This window comes from Schistocerca nitens, chromosome 5 (assembly GCF_023898315.1).
Source record: "Schistocerca nitens isolate TAMUIC-IGC-003100 chromosome 5, iqSchNite1.1, whole genome shotgun sequence".
Taxonomy (NCBI): Eukaryota; Metazoa; Arthropoda; class Insecta; order Orthoptera; family Acrididae; genus Schistocerca; species Schistocerca nitens.
In genome coordinates this window covers 847609055-847634913 of record NC_064618.1, presented here as the reverse complement: position 1 = coordinate 847634913, position 25859 = coordinate 847609055, and the positions used below count along the sequence as shown (strand labels likewise).

General features: G+C 35.6%; 1 protein-coding gene across 1 annotated transcript in view; it reads left to right on the top strand.

Annotated features, from left to right (window-relative positions):
- Positions 1-25859, top strand: part of LOC126260755 (titin) — a 530053-nt gene that overhangs the window by 241873 nt on the left and 262321 nt on the right. Inside the window, exons 74-104 of the mRNA XM_049958094.1 lie at positions 3017-3153; positions 3695-3757; positions 3957-4061; positions 4342-4410; positions 4767-4886; positions 5016-5034; positions 5459-5597; positions 5722-5788; positions 5873-5939; positions 6414-6519; positions 6705-6771; positions 7484-7496; positions 7660-7766; positions 11076-11233; positions 11551-11704; positions 12447-12521; positions 12670-12836; positions 12910-12990; positions 13292-13314; positions 15377-15443; positions 15496-15604; positions 18322-18382; positions 19154-19300; positions 19648-19659; positions 19863-19986; positions 20063-20108; positions 20212-20395; positions 21425-21497; positions 22625-22675; positions 24362-24473; positions 25383-25441. Of these exons, the coding sequence (XP_049814051.1) occupies positions 3017-3153; positions 3695-3757; positions 3957-4061; positions 4342-4410; positions 4767-4886; positions 5016-5034; positions 5459-5597; positions 5722-5788; positions 5873-5939; positions 6414-6519; positions 6705-6771; positions 7484-7496; positions 7660-7766; positions 11076-11233; positions 11551-11704; positions 12447-12521; positions 12670-12836; positions 12910-12990; positions 13292-13314; positions 15377-15443; positions 15496-15604; positions 18322-18382; positions 19154-19300; positions 19648-19659; positions 19863-19986; positions 20063-20108; positions 20212-20395; positions 21425-21497; positions 22625-22675; positions 24362-24473; positions 25383-25441 (2782 nt within the window). The remainder of the gene's footprint in view (positions 1-3016; positions 3154-3694; positions 3758-3956; positions 4062-4341; positions 4411-4766; positions 4887-5015; positions 5035-5458; positions 5598-5721; positions 5789-5872; positions 5940-6413; positions 6520-6704; positions 6772-7483; positions 7497-7659; positions 7767-11075; positions 11234-11550; positions 11705-12446; positions 12522-12669; positions 12837-12909; positions 12991-13291; positions 13315-15376; positions 15444-15495; positions 15605-18321; positions 18383-19153; positions 19301-19647; positions 19660-19862; positions 19987-20062; positions 20109-20211; positions 20396-21424; positions 21498-22624; positions 22676-24361; positions 24474-25382; positions 25442-25859) is intronic.

The following is a 25859-nucleotide window of genomic DNA, read 5'->3' as shown; positions in this document are numbered from 1 at the left end:
CCACTTGTCCATTCTTTCTTTAATATATTGACCATGGCTAACTGTTTTACATCATATCTAAATAACAGTTTTTCTCATATTGCTTTGCTCTCTTCTCAGACTGAGCCTTTCATTTTGCAGCAGAACGTCCTCTGCTATAGAACTTCCTGACAGGTTAAAACTATGTGCAATTCTGGGACCCATACTCTTACCTTTCACAGGCAGTGCTGTTATTGCCTGAGCTATTCATGCATGTCCTTGGACCTGCATTCATAATTTAAATCGTGCTAGTATCTTTCTTGAGCTACGATATTACAGTGCCTCTGTTTTCCAAATTATGATGTAATGTTCCTTCAGACAAGCATGCATGTCCAAAGGAACAAACATTGTGGCGACTACAGCTGTTATGAAATACATGAACTGTATCTTCAGTTGTGAATATGGACAACCATCAACTGTTGTTGTTGTGTTGTTGTGGTCTTCAGTCCTGAGACTGGTTTCATGCAGCTTTCCATGCTACTCTATCCTCTGCAAGCTTCTTCATCTCCCAGTACCTACTGCAACCTACATCCTTCTGAGTCTGCTTAGTGTATTCATCTCTTGGTCTCCCTCTACGATTTTTACCCTCCACGCTGCCCTCCAGTACTAAACTGGTGATCCCTTGATGCCTCAGAACATGTCCTACCAACCGATCCCTTCTTCTAGTCAAGTTGTGCCAAAAATTTCTCTTCTCCCCAATCCTAATCAATACTTCCTCATTAGTTATGTGATCTACCCATCTAATCTTCAGCATTCTTCTGTAGCACCACATTTCAAAAGCTTCTATTCTCTTCTTGCCCAAACTATTTATCGTCCATGTTTTGCTTTTGTTGATGTTCATCTTATACCCTCTTTTCAAGACACTGTCCATTCTGTTCAACTGCTCTTCCAAGTCCTTTGCTGCCTCTGACAGAATTACAATGTCATCGGTGAACCTCAAAGTTTTTATTTCTTTTCCATTGGTTTTAATACCTACTCTGAACTTTTCTTTTGTTCATTTACTGCTTGCTCAATATACAGATTGAATAACATTGGGGAGAGGCTACAACCCTGTCTCACTCCCTTCCCAACCACTGCTTCCCGTTCATGTCCCTTGACTCTCATAAGTGTCATCTGCTTTCTGTACAAATTGTAAATAGCCTTTCGCTGCTGTATTTTACCCCTGCCACCTTCAGAATTTGAAAGAAAGTATTCCACTCAATATTGTCAAAAGCTTTCTCTAAGTCTATAAATGCTAGAAACGTAGGTTTGCCTTTCCTTAATCTTTCTTCTAAGATAAGTCGTAGGGTCAGTATTGCCTCACATGTTCCAACATTTCTACGGAATCCAAACTGATCTTCCCCATGATCGGCTTCTACCAGTTTTTCCATTCGTCTGCAAAGAATTTGCGTTAGTATTTTACAGCTGTGACTTATTAAACTGATAGTTCAGTAATTTTCACATCTGTCAACACCTGCTTTCTTTGGGATTGGAATTATTATATTCTTCTTGAAGTCTGAGGGCATTTTGCCTGTCTCATACATGTAATCCATTAAATTGAACAGCTGCTCCAGGCTGACATTGTGAAAGAGGCTGCATTTGTGGGTCACATGAAATTTTCTGGAACAGAGGCCAGTGACTGAGGTCCAGCTGTTCCCATGCAGTAGTTGGTCAAACTGCATAAGCTTCATGAAAACTGGTCCACTCCCAGGTCATAGACATGCAGAATTATTTTGAAAAATTTCACATCTTTTTGACATTTTCACATTTGTTAAATTGTCAGAGTTAAAAACATTTTTCATAACTGTAATGTTTAGTATTATCCGACAGGAGATTTTGGGTGAGACAATATCCGTAGAATTATATCTAGAATGAACACATATCCTTTCGTAATTTCACGCTATTCTCAAAAGGAAAGTGATAGTTTCAGGGACATTTACTAGAAGTTTTAGAAGGGATACTTGAAATACACTATGAAAGAGCTTTAATAGTGTCACATGTTAATCAACCGGAATAAAAATTGAGTGTTTTTGAGGACATGCACCTGTAGTGAGACTAGTAATTGAGACAAGTGAAATCTATGTAACTGTTGCTGATTGAAGAATCAAAAATTTCAACAAACAAATATTCATGCAAGTGGTTGCTCACAAGGACATCATTATGTGTACTAACTTATTTATAATAAGGTTGTAGACCATAAAAAGCAAGGAAGAAGGAGGGGGGGGGGGGGGGCAGTGGTGTAGAAGGTAATGGTGCTAAGAAACTGATATTCCACAGCCACTGACTTTGGCATAAAGTGTGAGAACTAAAACTGTGGAGCCAAAGATGAGTGTAAATGGTGCCAAGAGAAAATGGGACAAAAGAAATGAAATGTGCATTAGAGAGGAACAGAACCGAAGAGATTATTTGTGACATAGAAAGCCTCTCTGTCTATTGAGGAGCCCAGGCATAATATGGAACCATGAAACCAATAGCACATTAATCCCTCTGTAATTTAAAATTGTATGTTATCAACTAAATCTCTTAATGGTACAAACAAGACTCTATCTAATGCCTCCTATATGTCCTGTATGTGCCAAGTAGCAACCTAGCCTTTTCATATATATTGTTCAAATAAGAATCTGTACATTTCATAGTTTTGGACATAATATATACTACAGAAAGTGTGACTGTACAGTTCATAAATTGTTGGCTATGGGTGGAGCACTTAAATTTTATGACAACTACAATGTGGTTCATTTTGGCCCTTTCAGAAGTAAGGCACATTATATTACTTTTATTTTTATCTTATAGATAATTTTTGGTAGAGAGACACATTATAAAACTTTTATGTTTATCTGATAGATTGGTAATGGCTGGAATCTGTCACAAGGGTGCTGTTTCAACTCCCAAGATAGCATACAGAACACTTACAGCAATTAACACTATAGCACTTTGTTCTGTATGTATTTTACTAACATAAACGTTTTGCTGCCCTCCTGGAAACTGACTTTTAAATCTTCAATTTTTTTATGTTTAGATGATACAGGATGGTGACAACAGAGTGCTGCTCATCACTACAACATACGAGGAGGATTCAGGAACTTTTACATGCAGGGCAACTAACTCTGCTGGGCAGGTTGAGTCATCTGCTAAGCTGATCGTCAAAAGTAAGAATTGAAACAGAGCATTATATTTGAGAGTGAGAATATCAATTACATGGTTCAGCTCATTGCATTATGAAATGCTTTATACTTTTCATATATAATAAAACCTACCAGGGAGTAGATAAAAAAGTGCTCACTGTTGCTACATAAGTTTCATACAGATGGCACATAAGCATATGCATGTATGTGCCTACACTTGCAAAAGGGTATACATTTACCTGCAAGTGCCTTCTGTTTTAGGAATATCTTCAGCTGTCCACTTTTTATGTTTTATTATAACCATTTCATGATTAAAAGAAGAGGAATGTCTAACATTTTCTGTTTTCATTTCCTTTTTTTTCTCCAGCAGCTCAATCAGATATTTCTTTAAAAATTTTTTTGTGATATCATTCCAAATTACTGATGCTGCTTGTGCATTTTTCGTCAGAAGCTATTAGCCCTCTTCAAATTGAAATGGTTTAAATGTTCATGTAGGCTTTAAAAATAGATACATATCTCAAGTAGTTTCAGCTAACTCGTTGTTTCCTGAGTGTGTGTTACTCATATTTCAGTGTGTTTAATGTTACTGAACCAGTCATGAAACTTCATATGTATATCCTTGTTTGTCATGATTTGTTAGTATAATTTTTGACACCTAAGATGCATATGAGAGATCTAGTCAGAGTATTTTATACAAATTGTAGTGATTTTTATTATTTTTGATGTTTGTTTCTCATAAAACTTCCAAGTATTGGAATTATATTTTTTCACTTCTCAGAATCATATAAAATGGTCTTACATGTTCTTATGTAATTTAGAATGTCTTATTTTTAGGTTGTGTACTGAAATGTATTTCAAGCTTACATGTAATTATAATTCTGTATATGTTCCAAGTGTAATGTTACAAAAATTGTTGTGTTCACAGCTGCAAACTGACTTGTTAATAATAACTGCCAAATGAAAAATTCTCATTTGAGAGTGTGAATAGTGAAAAATAATATGTTTTGTAAAACCTAAGTAAATTATCAATAAAATGAGGAGCAATACTGTAGTCTTTTCATAAGATACCATTTACAATTATCATTTTCCTAACAATCGCACATGGTTTCACCATCTTATTACAAGTGCCCTTCCTTCATTAGCTGTGCACTCAGTCCCTCCTTGTTCCTGGATCATTCCTTATTTAGTCTGTTTCTTTTTCTATGTTATCTTGTGCTAGAGATCATATTACTTCTTCCAGACCTGAATGTGCCCAACATACATATACATCTAGAAAACAAGCTCTTGGGTGACTAACAGTCTGTATGTGCCATTACTTGCAGTGTGAATATTTCTCTCTCAGAAAGTACTTGTAATTTTTGAAGGCAGTGCATCTTTCAAGCATTACATGCTCAAGACTGGTATTATTATCAGATAGTCTCTGCTGTTGATTTTATAGCTACCATTAGCTCATGAACAAGTTACTTGGTCAACTGATCACACAAACAATCTGTGCCATCATCTAATGATTGGATTACAAGAAAATACATAAATTAAGCATAAAACAGAATCAGAATAAAAACTGAGAGAAATAATTATTATTATCACTATTTGAACCAGAAATGGATATTTACCAATTGCTGAAACAGGCATAACTTAATGCAGTTTTTATTTGTGTGTCTACTGGCTCCAGCCTAGTTGTTCTTTATTCAGTGGTAGGGAAGCAGATTTTTCTCTTCTGTCTCAAATAATTTTAAAATATTGTTTAAAATATGTGCACCTTTCGTTAGCAGAGAAATGAAATCACAAATGGACAGTAGTGATGTCCTCAGATAGGGCGTTAAATACTGATTTAGTACATGGGGGAAATACTGTTTAGCAAGAGACATAAAATGGAGAAATGTATGCTTTCAGACCTATGACACTCAGCAATGTAAGCTACGTTTACTTTTCCTTTTCAATAATAATTGTTTCTTTTCCTGTGATCAGTGAATTCTGGCTTAGTATTTTCTCCATCTTTGGTCAACACCTGTGCCTTTGGTCAAATATGTACAGGTCATTATAAATTTTGTTACTTTAAACATGCCTTAACATGATATTTACTGCTGTCAGTTTCTTTGTGGTTTCAGTTTCTTTGGCAACGAAAACTCACTTAGACTGAATGAGTTATTATAATGATTATTTCACTTGAAACACACAACAAATTAAAAAGACGAACTTCACTGGATAAGACTGTTCTGTCATCAGTTGATCAACAATACATCTGAAAGGAGATTCTGAAGCATTAGTTAAAGAGAAATTTCTAAGGAATGGAGATTTTTTTTTTTTTTTTTTTTTTTTTTTTTTTTTTTTTGAAGAGCTTAAACACACTTTACTTAAGACTAATTTCACTAACAGCTGCATACTGTTACCAGTCTTCTGCTTTGTGTTACGTAAAATGCTGTTTTTATGTATACATCTGCACTGCCAAGGGTGACATATTTGTCGGAGACTTAGGTATTATGCACTTTTATTAATAGCAAATGAAAAAGTTGTTCTTTTTTAACTTCTTCAGGAAGCAGCATATAATTTATTCTAGTACTCTGATATTTTCACATACAAAATAAAATGCATTTGACAGAAACTGTGGACTGTTTTCAGAAATGCTCAGCAGACTGTGTGTCACATAACATGGAAGTTATAATTGCGTATAATCTGTTATTTGGTTGATGTTAGTTTGTGGATGCCAGCACCACAGTCAATTACTTAATGCATTTCTTGTAGCATTGTAGGATTAGATGCACAGTGACTATAATGATTGCTGTTCAGTTAGCAGTTTTTATGTGCAAGGATTCATTTGTATCACTGATTTATTCTGACACTTGTGCAAAGCTCATCACATTCATAAAAAACTAATACACATGTTTAGAGAACATTAAATAGTAGGATTTATGTGAAATTCTGATTATTTTTGAGATTCACATTTGTGATACATATCAAGTTTTTAAACTGTCTGTGATAAAAAGGGCATTTTTATCTAGAAGTAGATAGCTCATTGCTTTAAAAGCAGTGAGATAAATCAAAACTTACAGCTGATACATTTTCCAGGAAAACAATGAAATAAGAATACAGTCTGCTGTGCATTCTTCTTCAGTGCCACTACATTTTGTTTCAGAGTTTAATTCATTGCTGTAATGCTGTCAAGAGATCATATGTTGTTAAATTGATGGAGATACTTGATATTTTTATGAATTTATAAACATTAGAAATTCATGTATGTTGCGTTATTATTCATGACTATGAAAGGGTTACACATGACAAACTGTTGCTTAGGAACAATTCTCCAAGGTTCCCATGACTGAAATTTTACTTTTAAAAAGTGGGGAGTTCTATCTCATAGAATATTTTGAAGAATCAGCTAATGATATACATATGTCAGGTATTTTATGTTTTTATGTGCTTAACAATATATGTTCATGATTAGTGTTTTATTGTCACTAAATGGTCAGTTAATTGTTAACATAATCGGAAACATCATGTGATTCATTCCTGTTTTTGTGCATTTTATTCAAATGCAGTGTAGGTATTATAAATGAATTTATCAGACTGCAACCTTTTGTAAAGATATGTTCCATGTTTTTGAGAAGAATGAACACTGCCAAGCAGGCATTTATTATCTGTACCTTTTTATGTATGTTGCAGCATAATGCAAATGCTGCATATACAAAAGAGGCTTTTTATTTACAGTATTAAGAAAGTTCAGTTTGCAGCTGACACAGTTTTTTTTGTATTTTGTCAAATAATTTTGATTTTTGCTGTCCACTATATTACACTTGGAATGTCAATCTTTTCATTTTCTCCATCATTCATTTTAAGCATTTGAACACTACATGCTATGGAAACCACATGAAATTTAATTTAACTCATGTCTAAGTTCTGTTTTTTTAGACATAGAATGCCTCATTCATACTCAGTTCTTTTAGTTAGAGACATGCAGCATTATTACATTTGCAATTTTTTCTTTCACTTTTTTCTTGTTGAATTTTCTATTCTGCTCCTCATTTAAGTGTGTGTGTGTGTGTGTGTGTGTGTGTGTGTGTGTGTGTGTGTGTGTCCGTCCATCTCCATCCTAGAGTGTCAGTCTTTAATATGTGCCTTGATAGCAAAATTTCTTTTTATGCATTGAATGTCAGTTGTCTCAGGGTCATAACTGTTTCTGACAGTAATACGTGTCTCATAGTTTTCATGTGAATTATATTGAAGGTTCTTGAAAGTATAAATTTAAATAAATTTTTTGTATCTAAAATCTCATGTGGTTTCCTTAGCATCTATGCAGATTAATATTAATACAAATATAGAAGTATTCTTCCCACTACGATACTGCATTTATTAATTGATTACAGACTCCAGGATATGGTAGAGAATGTCCATCAGCTCAATTTATTGCAGCCTGAAAGACACAATTAATTGATACCTACATTTGATGATAGTTGGTTTGAGAACTTGAGTAGAAGAATCTGACAAATTTGATAATTTTTCAAGTAAATGCTTCATATTCAGCTACAAATTTATTTTAAAGCTAATTGGGAAGGACACGTTAGCTGACTCAATTCAGTTTCATTGTTTTTATCTCTCATTTCACACTAGCAAACTATTGGTAGGAACACTTGGAAATTTAAAGTACGGGTACTACCACATTTTCTCGTAATTTTCCCTCATTCGAATTGTAGGATAAATTATCAAAGTTAGGTAAAGCTATGATATTATAAAATTGGCTGCAAGTGTCTGAAGGCACTCAAATATGATGGGTGTTCAATAAGCAGCACATTTTTTTTCTCAGCCAATTTTGGTTGAAAACATATGAAATTTGTTTTGGGACATCACGGAATATTCCCACATCATGAAATATTCCCACTTTAGCCACTATAGTTTCATGAAGTTCTGATAGGTGGTGGCACCATACATAGCCTTCAAAATGGTGTATGTAATGGAGCTGCATTCCAAGCAGAGAGCTGTCATTGAGTTTCTTTTGATGGAAAACCATAGCATTGCAGATATTCATAGGCACTTTCAGAATGGGTACAGACTACTGGCAGGGAACAAAAACACGGTGAGTCATTGGATGAGGTGTCTGTCATCATCACAACATGCAAACCTGTCCGATCTTTTGCGTGCTGGTCGACCACACAGCTGTGTGTCCCACAATGTTGAAACATGCAGATACTCTCATTTGAGGGGATCGATGGATTGCAGTCAAACACCTCACTTCAAGACTGGACGTTTCTGTTGGTAGCGCTGACATACTTGTCCGCCAGTTAGGGTATTCAAAGGTGTGTGGCTGCTGGGTTCCTCACTGCCTAAGAGAACACCATAAAGAGTGACAAACATTCATCTGTATGGAGTTACTTGCACGTTACAAGGCTGATTGTGATAATTTTTGATGCAGCAGGACATTGTGTTCGTTGACCAGTAGAGTGATACCATCGAGCATACAGGACCTCCCAATAAGGTCATCACATTAAATGTGGGTTATGTTGAAAAAATAGGGTCTTGTAGGTAAAAGAGTGTGGAGTAATGTGGTGTATTGGTCTCCTGAATAAAAACAACTTGCTTTCAGAAAAAAATGTCTTGCATTGCTTATTGAATGCCCCTCATATGTCTGAAAGCTGTCCTATATTTTATTCCTGGGTAGAAGTATTTCAACACCACCCTGACTTAGTCAGCATCTCTAACTCAGCAAGCTCTTAGCTAGTTTAGTGTGGGGCATGAATTCATTTCATAAAAAACATATCAGGATTTTCTTTGGAATTAATGACAGCAACAACTGTATGCTATTCGCTTGGAAATCTTGAGAATGTATTTGTATTTTAAGTGAGCACTGTGAGGATATGGAACAGATTAAATAGTATATTCATTATCTGCATTTATCTGCCTTTGCGGAATACAGAACTCACAGCACAACTTTTCTCTTTTTATTTTATTATTATTTTTCTGTGTATTTAAAAAATAGTCACAAATCTTTGGTGTGGAACCATTACCCTGCTTAGGGTTTTGTTGTGAAATTCATTGTTGTGTTACTTCATCAATTTCTTATTCCTATTCTCGTAAAGCTGTTTTATGTGTTGTATGATATTTGTCTTTCCTTTGATTGTCACTGATATTAAAGGTGTAACTTTAAATAGTGAATGAAACAGAAAGCATGGAAATGCTAAATAAACTTTATGTATTTATGTACTTAAGTAGCAATTTATGTACTTAAGTAGCAGATCTCATGTAGGACATGCATAAGTGGTAATTGGGGGGGGGGGGGGGGGGGGAATAGAAGGAAGAGGAAATCTACAGAGTAGAGATATGTCACAGATGAGTTAATAGGATGGGAAGAGATGGAGAGAGACTTTGAGTGTATTTGTTTTGATGCTGGAAGCCTCAGAAATGACTTTGATAGCATATTTCATAGTGTTTCTGTGCTGAAATACCTATTGTTTATTCTGAAAATGTATTGTGATTTTCATCATAATTGCTCTCTTATGGGGTGACAGAGTGTCCACAGTCTTGATGTACCCTCCTTTTATAAGGTCTTCATGTACTCTCCTTTTATGAAACACAAATGATTTGCTGTAAACAGTGACTTTCACTATTACACATTCAATACTCCCTTTATGACATAAATCTATGTCTTGTATTGATTAAAATCATGGCTAACATTGTTTTTGCAATATTTTATATGCTACATGGTTACATCAGGATTATCACTTTCAGTTTCTTTGCTCATGGAATATTGTTAAATTACATGCTGTGATCAGTCTGCTAGTACTAATAGCTAATGTGCTTGTATTGATTATGAACGGTATCTTGCACAAACACATGTCATGTAGCAGCGGTTTTAATCAGGCCATCTGTTGACAGACATTTAAACATCATAGTACACCAAACTAACCAAGATAAATGTTAATTCATCTGTATTTCAGGTGTCGTTTGCAGCTGTTGATTTTCATTCAGGATTTTCCACTTTTGTGACAGTTGCTATTTATATTTAATTGTCAAAGCTCCCAAAACTCATCATGTTACTATATAGGCTTATGGTATCCATGCCGTATTAATGTCGTGAGTGCTTTTTTCCATTTTTTCTTTGTGTCCCAAAACTCAGTTTATAGATAATGTTTTTCTTTCAAATTACAACTGATTAACATTTTGACCATCATATAACCTTGACAGGACTGTAATATGAACAATACACATAAATGTTTCATTGATATGACAGTATAAATTGATAAAAAGCTGCTGTTGAATCTGTAAATTGCTTAAGCAAAATTCGAAGGTGGGTAGTTAAATATTGATTCCTAAAAATATCAAAGATAATTTAGTCCACTGGCGCAAATGAGGCAAGAGAAGTGTGTAACACAGATATGAATACACTGAGAAAGTACCTCAACTGTAATAAAAGGAAAATAGTGAAAGTTTATCAATCAGATGTAGATGACTGCAATTCAATAATTCACATCTTTTTGTTTTTCTGTAGTATTCTTTGTAGTTCATAAATTTTTGCCTCACCCAAACACACACACACACACACACACACACACACACACACACACACGTAATATGTCAGGGACTTTCTGGATTATGAAATGTAGGATTTACATTGCCCACAATAGCTCCACTGCTACATGGATTATGAAATGAAATGTAGGATTTACATTGCCCACCATACCTCCACTGCTACATGTTGTCAAGTCATGCTGTGAACCCGACATTTCTGCACTATTTATGCTTATAGTGCAATATTTCATTGCCTTTCTGCTCAGAAACAAAATATACATGATGAAATAAAGAACCAAATACAAAAATGCTGAAGTCATTTCCAGATGAATATCAAATTCTGCCCATTTCTCTGCAGTGATAGAGGGCTAATGTTGTAAAAATGTAACATTGTGATGTAGAACTTACTGTATAAAAATTCAAGTTTTTGTATTAGCTTACTCTCTTACCTTTAAGATTTTTGCAGTTGAGACGTTTCTTGGATGCGAAAAGATGCTCAAAGACTTTAATGCTGTTTTTATCCTGCTTTAGGCGTCTCTTCTTTCTGCCATTGCTTCTATTTCATCATTTGTCTGTCAAACAAAGGCCCTTGCATTTTAATAGCATAGTTAATCGTATGTAACTCTCTAACAGCAAACCATAACCTCTTATTTTTTTAAACACAAAAGATCATTTTTGTATTCTCTCAAATGGAAAGAGGGAATATTCATTCTTACTATGCTCTACCTTGTTTGTCGTTGCAGAATCTCTGCATAATGCTACATGTTAATCTGTCCTCTCTCAGCACTTTCTCAACCACCATTCTTTCCCATCTTCTCCACTTATTATGTATACCGTGCTTCATCCTTCTAGTAGCCTGTCTCCTACATGCATTTTCAATGTTTTTAGTTTTTTCTCAGTTTTTCTTTTTTACACTTGTACATTTTTCTAGTGGTTACAGTTCTTCTTTTTCCTTTTTGCTCTGGTTCTTTCTATGTCTCTTTCTTTCTGGTGCTGCCTTGTCAGGCAGCAAGACTTCATCATCACTTTGATGAAACTTGTGAAGCAGTTCCATATAAGCAAAGTGTTGCAATTAATTTCATGAAGTAATGATTAAAATCTGTGAAACTATGGTTTACTGATGTTATTTGTCATTTGTCTCATATCAAACAAACAATATTGTGGGCAGATAGATTGAGACTTCAGAAACTAGAAATTGTGTTAGATGGAATAGACAAAGATATTAAATTATATCTGCCGTTTACATCCTGTTTGTTCACTGTGTCATGTTTTTCAGTCTTTTAATGCCTTTGATTTGTCATGTTTTCTCCCATCCTCCCCCCCCCCCCCCCCCCTCCAAACACACACACTCCATTTCAAATAGTATATGATTTGTTTCACAATTGTGATTTGAGAGCATTGTTGGTTTGTTATGAGCTTCAGAACATTGCATCTTCAGGGTTCATCTTCTGTAAGACATTTATTATCATGCCAATGCACTTTATCAAAAAGTCAGTTCAGTTCAAATTAATTTGGAATGTATTCTTTAAAAAACTATGGTAATCATTGATTCTCATTCGCACATGAAACTGTAGTGCTCTGTATCTCAGAACTTTTGTCTCTGTTTGTATTTGTGGAATAATTGGATGTAAACCTCAAGTCATATTACAATATTTTTGAATGATTTCTTATGTCATTGGCCAGCTTTAGGCCACTGTAGCCTCATCATAGATTGGAGGATATTAACAGGAACTTTGTTTTGCAGACCACATACAGTGGTTGCATTGTGAAATTATTGTATCTACAAGGTTTTGTCAAATACCATGTGACAGTATTCATCTTCCACAGATGTGTTTTTAAGAATTCTGATTTTACCCACTGTATTCATACATCCACATTCCATGTTAGTGGAAACAAAACACTGTACGTTGCATTTTACATAACACTTTGAATCTTAAGACATCATCATAAATGTGCCTGGTCTACAAAACAGAGCTCCATTAAATATCTACTATTTAGTGATGAGCCTGACAATAAATAATTTCGGAATATTTTATGCAACTGATTGCAGTTTATGCCCAAATTATCCTGTATTAAAACTACACTCAAAGTATTCAGAACACAGATTGGGTAAGATGAATTTGTTTGTTTGTATTCAAATTGCAACTCTAAGGCTTTGGTATACAACTACTTTATCATCATCAGATGATTCTGATATATCTTCTTCCAGAAGTGCCAGTATTTAAGTAGTGACATCACACTCTTAATTTTGTTGTTGTCCATCACTGCAATTCTGTTCTCTGGACTTTAGGTTTCAAAGAGAGAGTTGGAGGCTATATTCTAGATGTTCCTGATTTCTATTCTAATGTAAAAGAGTACCATTTCAATCCCTGTTTGGCTATTCTGAGTTGTTTATCTGTGGATTTCCTAAATCACTATAGTTGAATGTTGAAGCAATTTCTTAACAGAAACTACAGCTAATATCTTCCTCTATTCATCTCTAAATGAGCAAGTGATATGTTTGTAAGGACTTTGATATTAGCAGTAGATAAGACTTTTAATAAATCTTCATTATAATTATGGAATGGTACCTAGCCATTAAACGTGATGCAATTTTTGGCTTTATGTTGTCAATTGTTGTATCCTAGCCTTCACTACATTTAAAAGTACTATTATGCTGACATTATTTTAAGGTGTAATGAACACTGGCATAATTGTCTGTGACAGAGAGAGTGACCAAAAGGAAATAGTTCATCATGATTGAATGACTTTGTTCTACATCTACATCTACATGGTTACTCTGCAATTCACCATTTTCATACTACTTCTCTACTATTCCACTCTCGAATGGCACATGGGAAAAAGGAACACCTAAATCTTTTTGTTCGAGCTCTGATTTCGCTTATTTTATGATGATGATCATTTCTCCCTACATAGGTGAGTGTCAAAAAAATATTTTCGCATTTGGAAGAGAAAGTTGGTGATTGAAATTTCGTAAATAGATCTTGCCACAAAGTGAAACCGCCTTTGTTTCAGTGATTGCCACCCAAACTCGCGTATCATATCAGTGACACCCTCACCAGCAGAAGACGGACAAGTGTAATGTAAGCTGTCTCTTTAGTGGGTTTGTTGCATCTTCTAAATGTTATGCCAACAAAGCACAATCTTTGTTTCGCCTTCCTCACAATATTATCTATGTGGTCTTTCCAATTTAAGTTGCTCATGACTGTAATTACTAGGTATTTAGTCAAATTGACAGCCCTTAGATTTGTACGATTTATCATATACCCAAAATTTATCGGATTTCTTTTAGTACCCATGTGCATGACCTTGCACTTTTCTTTGTTTAGTGCTAATTGCCACTTTTCGCACCATACAGAAATTCTCTCTAGATCATTTTGTAATTGGAATTGATCGTCTGATGATTTTACTAGATGGTAAATTACAGCATCATCTGCAAACAATCTAAGGGGGGCTGCTCAGATTATCACGTAGATCATGTATGTAAATCAGGAACAGCACAGAGCCTATGACACTACCTTGTGAAACGCTAGATATCACTTCTGTTCTACTCGATGATTTACCATCTATCACTATGAACTGTGACATCTCTGAGAGGAAATCACGAATCCAGTCACACAACTGAGATGATACTCCCTATGCATGCAATTTGATTAATAGTCACTTGTGAGGAATGGTATCAAAACCTTCTGGAGATCTAGGAATATGGAATCAATCTTAGATCTCTTGTCGACAGCACTCAATACTTCATGGGAATAAAGAGCTAGCTGCATTGCACAATAACGATATTTTCTGAATCCGTGTTGGTTATGTATCAATAAGTCATTTTCTTCAAGGTGATTCATAATGTTCGAGTACAGTATATGCTCCAAAATCCTCTCTTACTGGAAGGAACTTTGTGATGGAGTAGCAGCTGATAAAGACTGAATGTTTGTTTACAATTTTTTACTATTACCTGTTGGGCAGGTTCAGTCCACACTGTTTTACCTCCTCATACTGTATGACCTTGATAGAAGAGAAACTTGAAAGCTCACATTATCAAGGAACATTTTGCTGTGGTGTGTTAGTACGTGACTGGTTTTTTATATTTAACGATGTTCTTACACTGTGGCATGTCTAATTAAGATTAATCCACTCAGTGGCATTGTTGCAAATGTTTACTACAGTCATATTCTTGTGCTCTGCCAGAAAATGTTTCGTATGAAGTCTGACTCAAAAGCAATGAGACTGGTCAAACAAATTTCTGTAGCCTACTTACTAAATATTTTCGCTTGTTGATACTAGCCTTCAAAGTAAAACCCAAGTGATTCCAAAAATGTCTGCACCCATTCTTCCCACTTGCAAAAACATTTCTGAATACCATTTTCTTGAGACTCCACGAGAACTTTACCATTTTCTCCTTCTGGCAAGGTGCAAGATATGCCTGTAAAACTCTCTTGTTCCCTGCCACTGTGTTGATTGGTTTTTGTGCCATGACAACAAACAGCTCTTTCATAATGGAAGCAGTCTTCTTTCTTTTGTGGCAAGATAGGGTATACTTCATTTGTGAGCTGCAGGATGGCTGTGTATACTTCATTTGTGAGCTACAAGGTGGCTAATGGATAAGTCAGCCTCACACTGGCTTTTTAATCATTTCAGAATTGATTAGGAATTGTTGGTCAGAGCTGAGATTTATAGGGTCACGACACACCAGTTGAATAATATATTCCACTAAAAGACTTATAATAATCTCAAGTTTGTTCCAAAACTTTTTACAGATTCATGATTTCAATCTGTATCTTGACTCCTTCTTTTACGAAGAATACATAAGTTACACCAGATATAGTCAGCCTCATTCTTATGAAGTGAAAACACATGATCTACAACCACTTAACAGTATTATCTGAACTGCTTTATGAGCTACAAGATCTAGAGGAACACATTCATTTGCCAAGACAAATGCACACTCACTCGGCTGTACCCTTCATTAATTGCACTGTACTTCTGTACTGAAAGTCTCTGTTCTTTTTTTTAATCATTTTGTTCTATTTTGTTCGTTGTATATGATCGTGGCAGACATCTCATGACACCTGATCAGGTTGTTCGTTGATCCGTTCACTCAGTTTTTTTATTACAGAGGGTAGCAAAACCCTCTGACCTAACACGCTGAGCTACCGTGCCAGCCTTCTTAATATCAACTATCTAAAATTGGCAATACATGCATCGGAATCAAACTGACTTGTATAGTGAGCAAGTGTGTATCATGACATTTATCAACCATCACTAGGTGATGCATTTATTGCCAATTTTAGATGGTTGACGTTAAGAAAAGTCACTTTCAGTGCAGCCTCAGTAGGTCAGGCTTGAAAATGACCCAGTTGGTTCGAAACTAGTCGCCAAAGTATATGTACTGCAACTGTGACAGTTTTGTAATAAACTGTTCAGTTTCTAAAGAGCCAACGAGCTTGTTCTAGTCACGTGAGAGTTCCATGATGAGTCAGTTAGCTGCACATAGTTACAGAGTTATGCCAAGCATTAACAAAGACCTTCCATTGTCCACAGTGGCACATAACATCTTCAGTTTCCATAACAGCTGAACCTGTATCTTCATAATGCAGCATGGAGTACTGTACCTATGGGAAAAACCACTGTCGAAAAAAATTTCATCTTTTACAAAATTGGAACTTTCTCCCAGAGTAGCAATCTGCAGTGATAGAATCAAGTGTCATTATTTAAGTTTATGGCCAAGGGGAAACTTTTGATGCATGTATTTAATTCTGATTTAAGGAGATGAGATGTTTATTAATGACTGGACATTGAATGGTAAGTAAAGGGGCTGGTGACAAAATAAAAGCATGGGTATGCTGCAGGTAGCAATGCATTTGTTCTCAGACTGAGAGCATGAGTTCTGTCCTCCTATAATTGGAAGATTCAGCTCCTTTTTTGCTTTAGTGATTTTAATTTTTTTCCTTTTTTGAGTGGTGAGAAAGGAATTATGGAAATGATTATCAAATTTGAATGATATGTCCATACAATGCTTTCCGAAAAGATTGAAGATAGTTTGGAACTTGTAAACACCCATTTATTTTTTTGTTTGCAATTTATTTTCCTGCTAAATATATTTTGCTCAACTACTTTTTTATTTATTACAAATAAAGCTGTCAACTGTATTAAGTATCAGCATTCTCCTTTCGAGAGATCAGCTAAATTTAGCTCAGCCAGCTCACTGAGAATGATGTATAATATGTGAACAGCTATGAATCAAATTTGACCTAATGTTTCCCAGTCATTCAATCCATTGATCAAAGGCTTCCCAGCTCACCTCATAAACCCAGAAAGTAAACTGAATGGATGACAGAAATGGGTACTACCATGGTTCCCAAGACTTTATTCCACATTTGTATCTCCTCTCAAAAGTGAAATAGTTAATGTTAAAATATGAATGATCATATGACAAAAGATTACTAGAAGCTGCTGATGAGTAGATGTTACTATGGAAAAGATAGTTACGACTCACCATATAGCGGAGATGCTTAGTCACAGAGAGGTGCAACAAAAGACTGTTAGACAATAAGCTTTTGGCCAACAAGGCTCTTGTCAAAAATAGACAACAGACACACACACACACACACACACACAACTCACACACATGACTGGAGATGGTCATGTGTGTGCGAGTTATGTTTGCGCACACGCGTGTGTGTATGTGGTGAAAAGCATCTATTCTTTTCCTGACAATATTATGAAAAGAAAAGTTTCCACTCACCATATAGCTAGCGGAGATGCTGAGTTGCAGATAGGCACAACAAAGACTGTCACAAATAAAGCTTTCAGCCCGTAAAGCCTTTGTCAAAAAAAGACCCCCCCCCTCCCCACACACACACACGCTCAAACACAACTCACACACACCTGTGTGTGAGTTGCATTTGCGTGTATGCGTGTGTGTGTGTGTGTGTGTGTGTGTGTGTGTGTGTGGTGTGTGTGTCATCTATTTTTGACTAAGGCCTTAAGGTCCGAAAGATTTATTTGTGACAGTCTTTTTGTTGTGCCTACCTGCGACTCAGCATCTCCACTATATGGTGAATGGCAACTTTCCTTTTCATAATATTGTTACATTCCATCCTGGATTTTCCATTATTATTTTCATGATATTGTTATATACCATCCTGGATTTTCCATTGTTTGATGAGTAGGTAGATGTATAACCCTAAAATGTTTAGCCATTATGGATGTGGAACACTGCAACTGTGATGAATAAAGTTTTTCAGAAATAACTGCAGCCAGTTGTCTTTTGTGATAGTTAAGTTTCTATTATGCCATGACCAGTTTTGAAGCATGTAGCGACTCATTTTCAGATGGTACACACTTTTAATGATTGTTTCTAGTATTATGGGGGTCATGTAGCTGTAACAAATCTTGCCACAGCTACAAGACCTCCACAATGCCACACACAATGATTAAAAATGTGTACCATCTGAAGATGTTACTAGATGCTTCAAAATCAGTCATGGTATAGTAAAAATCACAAAAGGCAACTGGTCGAAGTTATTTCTTAAAACCTTTAGACATTTAAGCATTTTAACTTTTTTTCAAAATGGTGGAAACATCAAAACACACACACACACACACACACAGAGAGAGAGAGAGAGAGAGAGAGAGAGAGAGAGTTAGTTAGTTAGTTCTATTATATCCTGATAATGTTGTGTAAATGAGGTTCAAATAGTTGTCTAAGATTGAAAGCAATACAGTTGAGAGGGAAAGTGTATCCTACAACTGTAAATTCAGTGAGTCACAGTTGGAATCAGCCAACTCATACAAATACTTAGGTTTAACACTTTGTAGGGATATGAAATAGAATGATCACAGGCTCAGTCATGGAAAAAGCAGGTGCTAGACTTCAGTTAATTGGTAGAGCACTGAGCAAGTGCAATCAGTCTACAAAGGAGATTGCTTACAAATCACTTGTGCAACCATTTCTAGAATATTGCTCAAGTGTGTGGGACCCATGACAAATAGGACTAACAAGGCATATTGAACATGTACAGAGAAGGGCAGCATAAATGGTCACATGTTTATTTGATCCTTAGGAGAGTGCCACAGAGATACTGAAGGAACTGAACTGGAGGACCTTTGAAGGTAGATATAAATTATCCTGAGAAAGTGTATTAACAAAGTTTCAGTAACAGGCTTCAAATGATGACTCTAGGAATATATTACAATCCCATGCGTATCACTCACATAGGGATCATGAGGATAAGATTAGGATAATTACTGCACACACAGAGGCACTCCATATGTGAAAAGCAGGAAGAAACCCTTGTAACTGGTACAATTGGATGTACCCTCAGCCATGCATCTAACAGTGGTGCATAGAGTATAGATGCGGATGTAGAACAGACATAGGTATAACCATAGGCATCCACAGGCTTTCTTGCCTTATGTCATTGAATTCCACCAAGGTTTCTGACTGTAGTTGTTGGTGGATATGAAATTGATTGTGGGAAGCTGGAAGGAGTTGAAAGAACTATTCATATAGACAGCCCTTAATTCACTAGCCCTGCAAGCTGATGCAGATGGATGTATCAGCAGTAGTGTATTTGGATGGACACAAATTACAGTTGTTCCAGAGACTAACAGAAGTAAGGAACGTTAAGACTACACAGATTGGTGAAAATAATGTCACTGGAAATGAGGAAAGGCTTGTAATGCACAATGATAGGGAAGAAAATCAGCCACATCCTTTTTGAGAGAATTGTGCTGGCATTTGCCTGAAAGTAATTTAGGGAAATCAGTGAAAACTTAAACCTGGATACTAATCCAATACTTTAATCACTGCACTGCCTCACTCAGTCCAGGAAATAAAAAATCTGTCTCATACACTAAAAAAAAAAAAAAAAAACTATTGAACAACATTGTCAAATGCATATACATATTCAGTAGATGTTTTTAAACTAGCAACTCAAGTGTAGCCATAATGGGCTTATTTATTCTTAAATGGAAGTATCTAGAAAATGAGATTGTGAATTTAAATTGAAGTAAATTCTTTCAGTTTAGTGGCATGGTACTAAAAGATATCTAATATCTCTAATATAAGTAGAGGTATCTCCAATATAAAGAGGTTTTTAAAAAGATTTCTTTGTAAATTATTTTGAGTAGCCTAAAAAGACCACATCCAGTGGCTGTGCAGAATGAGTTTAGTTACTTGGAAGAAATATAAATTTAATACTGAGTTCATGGATTTAGAGGAAAAAAATATGCTGATAGATTATCTTCGAAAACTATTTTGTTTCTAATTTTATCCTTCCATCTAACTGCCCACTTAATGTACATTTGGATCTTGTTCCTTTTGATGTTCCTGCAGTCCATGCTGTGCACAAATGTTTGACTTGTAAGCAATTTAGGATGGTTAGCAAAAACTGTGTGGTTTATAATTTTTTGCTGATATTTGGAGCCATACTTTACAGTTAATTTACTTCTGCCAATGTCATTTTCATTCACCAAAGTATCAAAGTTAACTAGCTGCGGGACATTTTTATTTCATTTTGTTTTATCAAAATATTCATTGTGGTTTCTTAGAGCGATATTAGCTTGAGTATATTTAATATTATGACAGCTGTTCAGGAATATGGTCTTCTCATGAATCTAGCCACTACTTTACCTATACTATTCAAGCAGCCCTTGTACAATCAGTTTTAACCAAGACTAATGAAATAGCCCAATCAGAACACAATACAAGGCTCTCAGTTACAATCTTCTGTTCCTCTTCATTCAAAACTGGAGGAAGGAAATTAGATCAGGTTTAATGTCGTTTTGACATCGTGGTCATTAGAGACGGAGCACAACCTCAGCCTGTGTCAATGATGAGGAAGGAAATCAGCCATGTCTTTTCAAAGGAACCGTCCTGGCATTTGGAGCAATGTAGGGAAATCACAGAAAACTTAAATCTGGATGGCCGGATGTGGGTTTCAACCGCCTCCCAATTGCAAGTCCAGTGTGCTAAACAATGTGCCACCTCACTCGGTTTCCAGCGCACCAATCCTTTGAATTTTTCATAATAAGAGTCTTCGAAAATATGTATGTGGAAGTTTTGTGTGATCTGTTTTACTAAATAATAACAATATGAAAAGGACAGATTGCCACTCACCACATAGAGGAAGCATTGAGTTGCCCCAATGGCCAGAGACAGCAGCCGTGTATGTGTGAGCTATACTTGTGTGAAAGTGTGTGTGTTTTAGGAAATGGATAGGTTGCTACTCATTATAAAGATGACCTGTTGAGATGCAGACAGGCACAATCAAAAGGCTGTTACACATTACAGCTTTCATCCAAAGTCTTTGCTGATGAAGACTTTGGTCAAAAGCTATAATGTGTAACAGTTTTTTCATAGTGCCTGTCTGCAACTCAACAGGTCATCTTTACCATGAGGAGCAATCTATCATTTTCCTAATATTGCTGATATTCCAACCTGGAGTTTACATTGTTTGATTCTGTGTGTGTGTGTTTTCTGCTTCAGAAGAAATATTTCATCTGAAAGCTTAAATGTTAATAGCAGTGTTTCCTATTGTGCATGTCTGTGAATCAGCGGCTCCTCTGTGTGATGAGTAGCACTCTGTCCCTTTCATGTTGTTGTTATCCCAGCCTGGGCTTTCATTTGTTCTATTTTATTAAATGAAATTCTTCTGTGTTCAGCTATATTTAATATTTGTGACATGTTCCAATCAACTGCCTTTATTTTTGCTGTATATATGTAAAATATGTTATTGATTTCAGAGTTATATAACTCCATCTTCAGAGATCCATATGACAATCCCATTAATTGACTGTAGAGTACAGCAAACAAGTCAAATGGCGTACGCATAAAATATGTATTGTGCAAGTTAAAGAAGGCATTATCAGCAGGTATATTGATGTTGAGAATCACATGTCCCTTATGATGTAATTAGATAAAAAAAAAATCTACTCACCAAGTGGCAGCAGAATACGCACGTAAAAGAAAGTTATATTTATGCACGCTTTTGGAGCCAGTGGCTCTGTCTTCCAGCAGAAGGGTTGAAGGGAAAGGAAGAGGGGTGAAAGAAAGGGACTGGAGAGGTTTAGGAAATAGGGTAGATTTCGGAGAAGTCACCCAGAACTGTGGAACAGAGGAGATTTACCGTACAGGATGAGAAGGTAAGTCTTCCCTGACCCATGGTTATGGGTGACTTTTCCGAAATCTATCCCTTTTCCTAAACCTCTCCAGTCCATTTCCTTCACCCTTCTTCTTTCCTCTTCCGTCCTTCTGCTGGAAGAAGGAGACACTGGCTCCTAAAGCTTGCATAAGTATAACTTTCTTTTATGTGCATGTTCTGCTGCCGCTTGGTGAGTACAGTTTTTATCTCTCCAGTTACATTATATAGCCTAAAAATTGATTATTTTCATTGACAATGTTATGAAGCATATAAATCAAAAAGCTTTCACAAAATCATAACTTTATATACACCTGCCTACATATACTCACCATATAGTGGAGATGCTGAGTCACGATAGGCACAATAAAAAGATTCACACAATCATAGTTTTCGGCCATTAAGGCCTTTGTCATCAGTAGACACACATACACACATGCACACACACACTCACGCAAGCGCAACTTGCACACACAAAGGAAGAGGGGTGAAAGAAAGGGACTGGAGAGGTTTAGGAAATAGGGTAGATTTCGGAGAAGTCACCCAGAACTGTGGGCTTAATGGCCGAAAGCTATGATTGTGTGAATCTTTTTATTGTGCCTATCGCGACTCAGCATCTCCGTTATATGGTGAGTGGCAACTTTCCTTCTCTTGTATTGTTACTTTCCATCCTGGATTTTCCATTGTTTTATTTTTGCCTACATATATTGTCACACGTTCATTTTCCTAAATAAAATTAGTAATAACTTAAAGAAGTTGGGGTTTAATTGTATTCAGCTGACTGTTAATGCCAGACAGGCATACAAATCTAGACATCGTTATTCCTTTTTGTATTGTTGCTTTGACTTACGTATTTTATAGCATTGAATTTGTCAGACAAGTGTATGTATCTCAACATAAGTAGATCTGTTGGTAATGTCTTCTGTATTTAATTGCACGTAAAATATGCTTGAATAATATTTTCTATGGGTAAGCTATTTGATATGATCATTTCATTTAGTCCATACAACTGCACAGTCATAAGGATGTGTGAAGACAAAGTTAAATAACTCTGAAATAGGCTTACATTTTTTTTTTGTTTTTGTTCTTTGGGTCCAACCTGGGACATATTACCATACTTTTAGTGCTCAACCCAGAACATATTTTTGAAATTGCATAAAAGTCTTATTAGTTTACTGAGACATGAAACTTTATTTATTCAGTTTTATTTTTCACTAGACATACCTGTAGTCAGAAATTGTTTGCGTACAATGTGGGCTGAATTACCAATTCCTAAAATAGGTCTCTCTAAATAATTTTGAACTTTTCTGAGCGAGCAAATATTCATTCCCCTTCCGCTTCACACCACCAAAATTACTCTTAGTGTTATCAGCCGTACAGCAAATCAATTTTTCTTCAAGTGTGTATTTCTTTACACACTGAAAAAAATACGGAGTCAATATCTGAGTATTTTCACCTGACAATTCATCAAAATTTGAAAGTTTAACTTGAATTCTCTCTTCCAGACTGAAATATCGTACAACAATTCAGCACAAGTTTTACTTCGCTTTGTTACTGTTTCATCCATCATTATTGTTACATAATTAATATGTTCCAAAGAACACAACACATTAACAAATATAAGAGGCAAAATAATGTTAACAACAACTGTTTCAGTTTTGGTCCCAGCAGATGAAAATTCTGGGTCTTATATTTTTTATGCCAGTTTAGATATACAGTCTGATATTTTGAAACTGAGTTAGCGTCTAGCAGTGTGGTATAAAAATGAAGTCTCTTTAGCAGCTCACTACAATTAGCAGTTGTTATTTTTGGCTCTAAAAATCTCTTTATGTTTGGTGAACCATTAGCATTAATAACACTCCTATATTCAGTTGTTTTCCTATGGTCTGTAATATCACCCTTTCCTTTATGTGTAATGGAAAATTCTCCAGTGCGGTAAGCACATTCATTGTTATTGTCATTACACAATTTCAAAAATTCGTGTTCCTGTTGCAAATCAACTTAAAACAAACACACTTCCTTTGTACCCATTCCTAAAAAATCAAACACAGAGCAAATAGAGATAAAGTGATGAAACATGTAGACGAGTTACTTCACGCACAAAAACAACATATACACATTGTCCCTATTGTGTTGCCAAATCATTAACAAGTCAAAAGTTGTGGCAGGGCTGTCAGCCACACCTCGGCATTACTATGGATAGCACAAAGAGGCCAGGACTGTCCTCTCTAATCCCTGACATATGGTAAGCCAACTTTGAAATCAATAATATTTTGTGCATATAAGCTGCAAAAATAAAGAGAGCTGATTGTAATGTGTTAAACATATGTGCGTATATGGAATATTATGAAGGACTGGCTACTTGCCTTTGTATCTGGTTTCTTGATAACTGTTTTTGAAGAACACTGAAGTCTGTGGCATGGTTGATCATGTTCACCCTACAATCTAAAAAGACATAATCTCAAAACAGAAAATGGCATTCAGTAATAAAACAAAAGGTGTGGGTGCAATCTGTTACTTCAGATTTTTGGACAAAGTGTTGTTAAGGTAACACAACAAGTATAATTCTATAACCTGTTTAACATATACTACTTACAGATAAATTTTTGGCATCTTCTGCTGTTTTCAATACATTCACTGTGTATGTTCTCAAAATGGCTGCATTATGGGTTTCAACTCATGGACTTCTACCACAAATTATCATAAATATGTTATTCAACAACTTCAGAATTTGAAGTTTTAACACTGTTCATGCCTGTTGGTTCTGTTCACCTCTTTTCATGATATTAGAGATTGTTACACATTATATTTACGGAAAATAAAGAAATTCACTTTACCCAGTGAAACATTGAAACTATTGCATACAGAATTCAGTGTCCTCTTTCATCTTACAGTAGCACTGAAACAGTGACACAAAATACTCTGTGTTAGGATCACTTATGGCCTATAGGGTAGACATACTTGAAGGAAGGTTAAGGTTCAGTGTCCTATTGACAAGAATGTTGCTGTACATTGAACTCAAATTGGGGAGGAAGTTGGCTGTGTCCTTTACAAATGAAACATCCCTGCAATTGTCTTAAAAAGACTAGGTAAACCACAGGAAATCTATGTTTCAGTGTTCCGGCAGAGATTTCAACCTCCGTCTTCCTAAATCCAAGTCCAGCGTCTTAAAACACTTCAGTCTCTACAAGTACTTAAATTCCCTACAATGTTAATTACATTTAGTATGATGTTTTGTGAAATCAAATATTTCCCAGTATCTCTGAAGTTAAAGAATAAAAAATATTTTTTACTTTAGATATTGTATCATTCTAAAACTTGATGAAGCTATACTAAAAACTCAGCCACTATTCTTACCCTGGGTAGAAATAACTGCTAGTTTCAAAATGATCTTTCAGATTCTGGAATAATCTTTTGAATCAAGTTTCCTCTGTATATGAGCTCTAGAAATTCAACATCCCAGATAATGACAGCATTCTGTTACCCTGACTTTAGATGCAGTGTCAATTCCTAGAAAAGAGAGAGAGAGAGAAGCTGTAATCCATTAATGACAACTTCCAACTTACAAAAAATTTGTTGGGTATGCCTCTTACCCAATGTAATGTATAATCTATTTCAGATCAGAATTTTATTCACATACTTGCAATAATACTTCATTAAAAAAGGACATTCTCAGGTGTAAATAAATGATCTTGATGAAACTTGGCTGGTATATAAAGAGGTCAAAATAATGGAATACATATTTTATTTGTTTTTCCCAGCTTCCCTTTTAAGGGATAAGACACACCCCAAAACATAATTTGTCGTATGAGATTTAAAGGGAGTATCTTTAAAATATAAAAAACAAAGATGATATGACTTACCAAACGAAAGTGCTGGCAGGTCGATAGACACACAAACAAACACAAACATACACACAAAATTCAGGCTTTCGCAACAAATGGTTGCTTCATCAGGAAAGAGGGAAGGAGAGGGAAAGACGAAAGGATGTGGGTTTTAAGGGAGAGGGTAAGGAGTCGTTCCAATCCCGGGAGCGGAAAGACTTACCTTAGGGGGAAAAAAGGACAGGTATACACTCGCACACACACACATATCC